Source organism: Uloborus diversus, chromosome 8, assembly GCF_026930045.1.
Source record: "Uloborus diversus isolate 005 chromosome 8, Udiv.v.3.1, whole genome shotgun sequence".
NCBI classification, from domain to species: Eukaryota; Metazoa; Arthropoda; class Arachnida; order Araneae; family Uloboridae; genus Uloborus; species Uloborus diversus.
The window spans coordinates 119,564,925-119,567,060 of NC_072738.1; the positions used below are offsets into that span (position 1 = coordinate 119,564,925).

At 37.5% G+C, this 2,136-nt stretch overlaps 1 protein-coding gene across 1 annotated transcript; it reads left to right on the forward strand.

The window, feature by feature from the left end:
- Positions 1-215: 215 nt before the first annotated feature.
- LOC129228556 (uncharacterized) lies at positions 216-1,622 on the forward strand. The gene has a single exon (XM_054863239.1). The coding sequence runs from the start codon at positions 216-218 to the stop codon at positions 1,620-1,622; it is 1,407 nt and encodes a 468-aa protein (XP_054719214.1).
- The last annotated feature ends 514 nt before the right edge of the window (positions 1,623-2,136 follow it).

Genomic DNA, 2,136 nt, shown 5'->3' on the forward strand with positions numbered 1-2,136 from the left:
AGCGGTGCAGCGCGGATCCATACATTCATTTGCAACTGAACGAACCAGCCAATCAGAGCTCACAAACAGTTGGCGATCTCCGGATATTCTGCGTTTGGCGCGATTTTGCTCAAGTACTCCACTCTCGTTCGCTCGTCGTCCGCTGTAGTTCACTATTTTCGCTCGTTTTATTTTCTATCTTACTTGCTCGTTTTTCTATTTTTGTATCATTGATAATGGAATCTACGACGCCAAAATTGAGCTATGTGTTTCAGCCACACAAGCAAGGCAGCGCTTTGAAGAGCTCTGCAAAGACTATAGTTATGAATGTGTTTCATAAATTGCAAGTAAGGAATCCCAACGATTCTGTCACTGAAATTTTGGACAAAACTTCGGACTTGACAGGTGTTTCAACCCGCAGCATCTTACGAATGCAAAATGAATTTAAGATCCAAGGCTCTTTTTCTACACCTGGGAGAAAAAGGCCCGCAAGAAAAGGCAAAGCAACGCGAATGCAAAAGTTCGACGACTTCGTCCTGTCTGCCATTCGAAGGAAAGTGCATTTGTTTTTTAAAAGAAACGAAATACCAACGGTGGCGAAAGTCATGAAGACTATTAACGAGGACACTGACCTACCAAATTTGACAATCGCCACAACAAGAAGATTGATGCAAGATTTAGGGTTTGTGTACAAGAAGAGATCAAGGAATTCTATGCTGATAGAGAGGGAAGACATCCAAGTCTGGAGACGAAAATATTTGAGGCAAATTCGCCACTACCGAAATGAAGGAAGGACTGTGTACTATACAGATGAAACCTGGGTGAATTTTGGCCACACAAAGCAAACAGTGTGGCAGGACACTTTCATCAAGAGGCCGAAAGAAGCATTTATGTCTGGCCTCTCAACGGGATTAAAAGCTCCTACAGGAAAAGGATCCAGGTTAATAATTACTCATGCTGGAAGTGAGAAAGGCTTTGTGAAAGGAGCTGCTGATGTATTTAAGGCAAAAAAAAGCAAAGGAGATTATCATGAAGAAATGAATGGAGATTACTATGAACAATGGTTTAAAAATAAATTGCTGCCAAACCTTGACCCCAACAGTATTATAGTTATCGACAATGCTTCATACCACAGTGTTTTTGTGGAAAACATTCCCAACACTTCCACCAAAAAAGATGACATTCGACGATGGCTGACATCAAAAAATATCGCTTGGAACTCGGATATGCTGAAAGCTGAACTTTTGAATCTTGTACAAAATGTCCGCAGCAAGTATGAGGAGTACCGGGTTGATAGGATAGCGGCTCTTCATGGTCATACTGTTTTGCGACTTCCCCCTTATCACTGTGAGCTGAATCCCATTGAAAACATATGGAGTGTTGTCAAAGGGAAGGTGGCAGCAGAAAACAGAACATTTAAAGAAAAAGAAGTGGAAGAGCTGACAAAAAAAGCTATTGATAATGTCTCAGATGAAACGTGGAAGAACTGCGTTGGCCACATTATTAAAGAAGAAGAACTAATGTGGGAACTTGATGGAATGTGCGATACTGCTGTTGATAACTTGATAATTCATTTTGATCCCGATTCGACCGACACTGCTTCTGAAGGAATGCTTAGTACAGAAGAAGTCATGTCATCCTAAAAATTAAGGCTTCTGTAATTGCGGGTGGTATTTTGTCGAGTTTTTTGTAAAAGGTCTAGAACAGCAAAAGATATTGGACAAAATGAAAATCCAGATCTATGTTAATGAGTAAAATTATGGCTATGATGCAATAGAACTATTACATAATTCAATTCAATTAAAACTTTATTGCAATATCAAATATTTTATAATGTTTCGTAAAATATTTTAAAATTGATCAACTAATAGAAATAAAACGATTGTATATGAATCATAATCATTTACATTCCCAAAGGAAATGCAAATAACGCTTTGGTTGGACTAGAACATTTTCTTTATCAACATCGACTAGTTAATTCATCCTATATGACTTTTGATTCTAGATTCAAAAAACTTCAGACATTTTTTCTTGTTTTAGTTGTTTACATGCATTATCGAAGATGAAATTACCATGTGACAGAGACTAATATTTTAAAATTTGCAGCAAATACACATGTTTTATTAATTGTTATTTAATGTATTTTAATTTGATTTC

Bases quoted from the DNA above. Each gene is read 5' to 3' on its own strand.
- LOC129228556 (XM_054863239.1), top strand. From the start codon at position 216: ATGGAATCTACGACGCCAAAATTGAGCTATGTGTTTCAGCCACACAAG.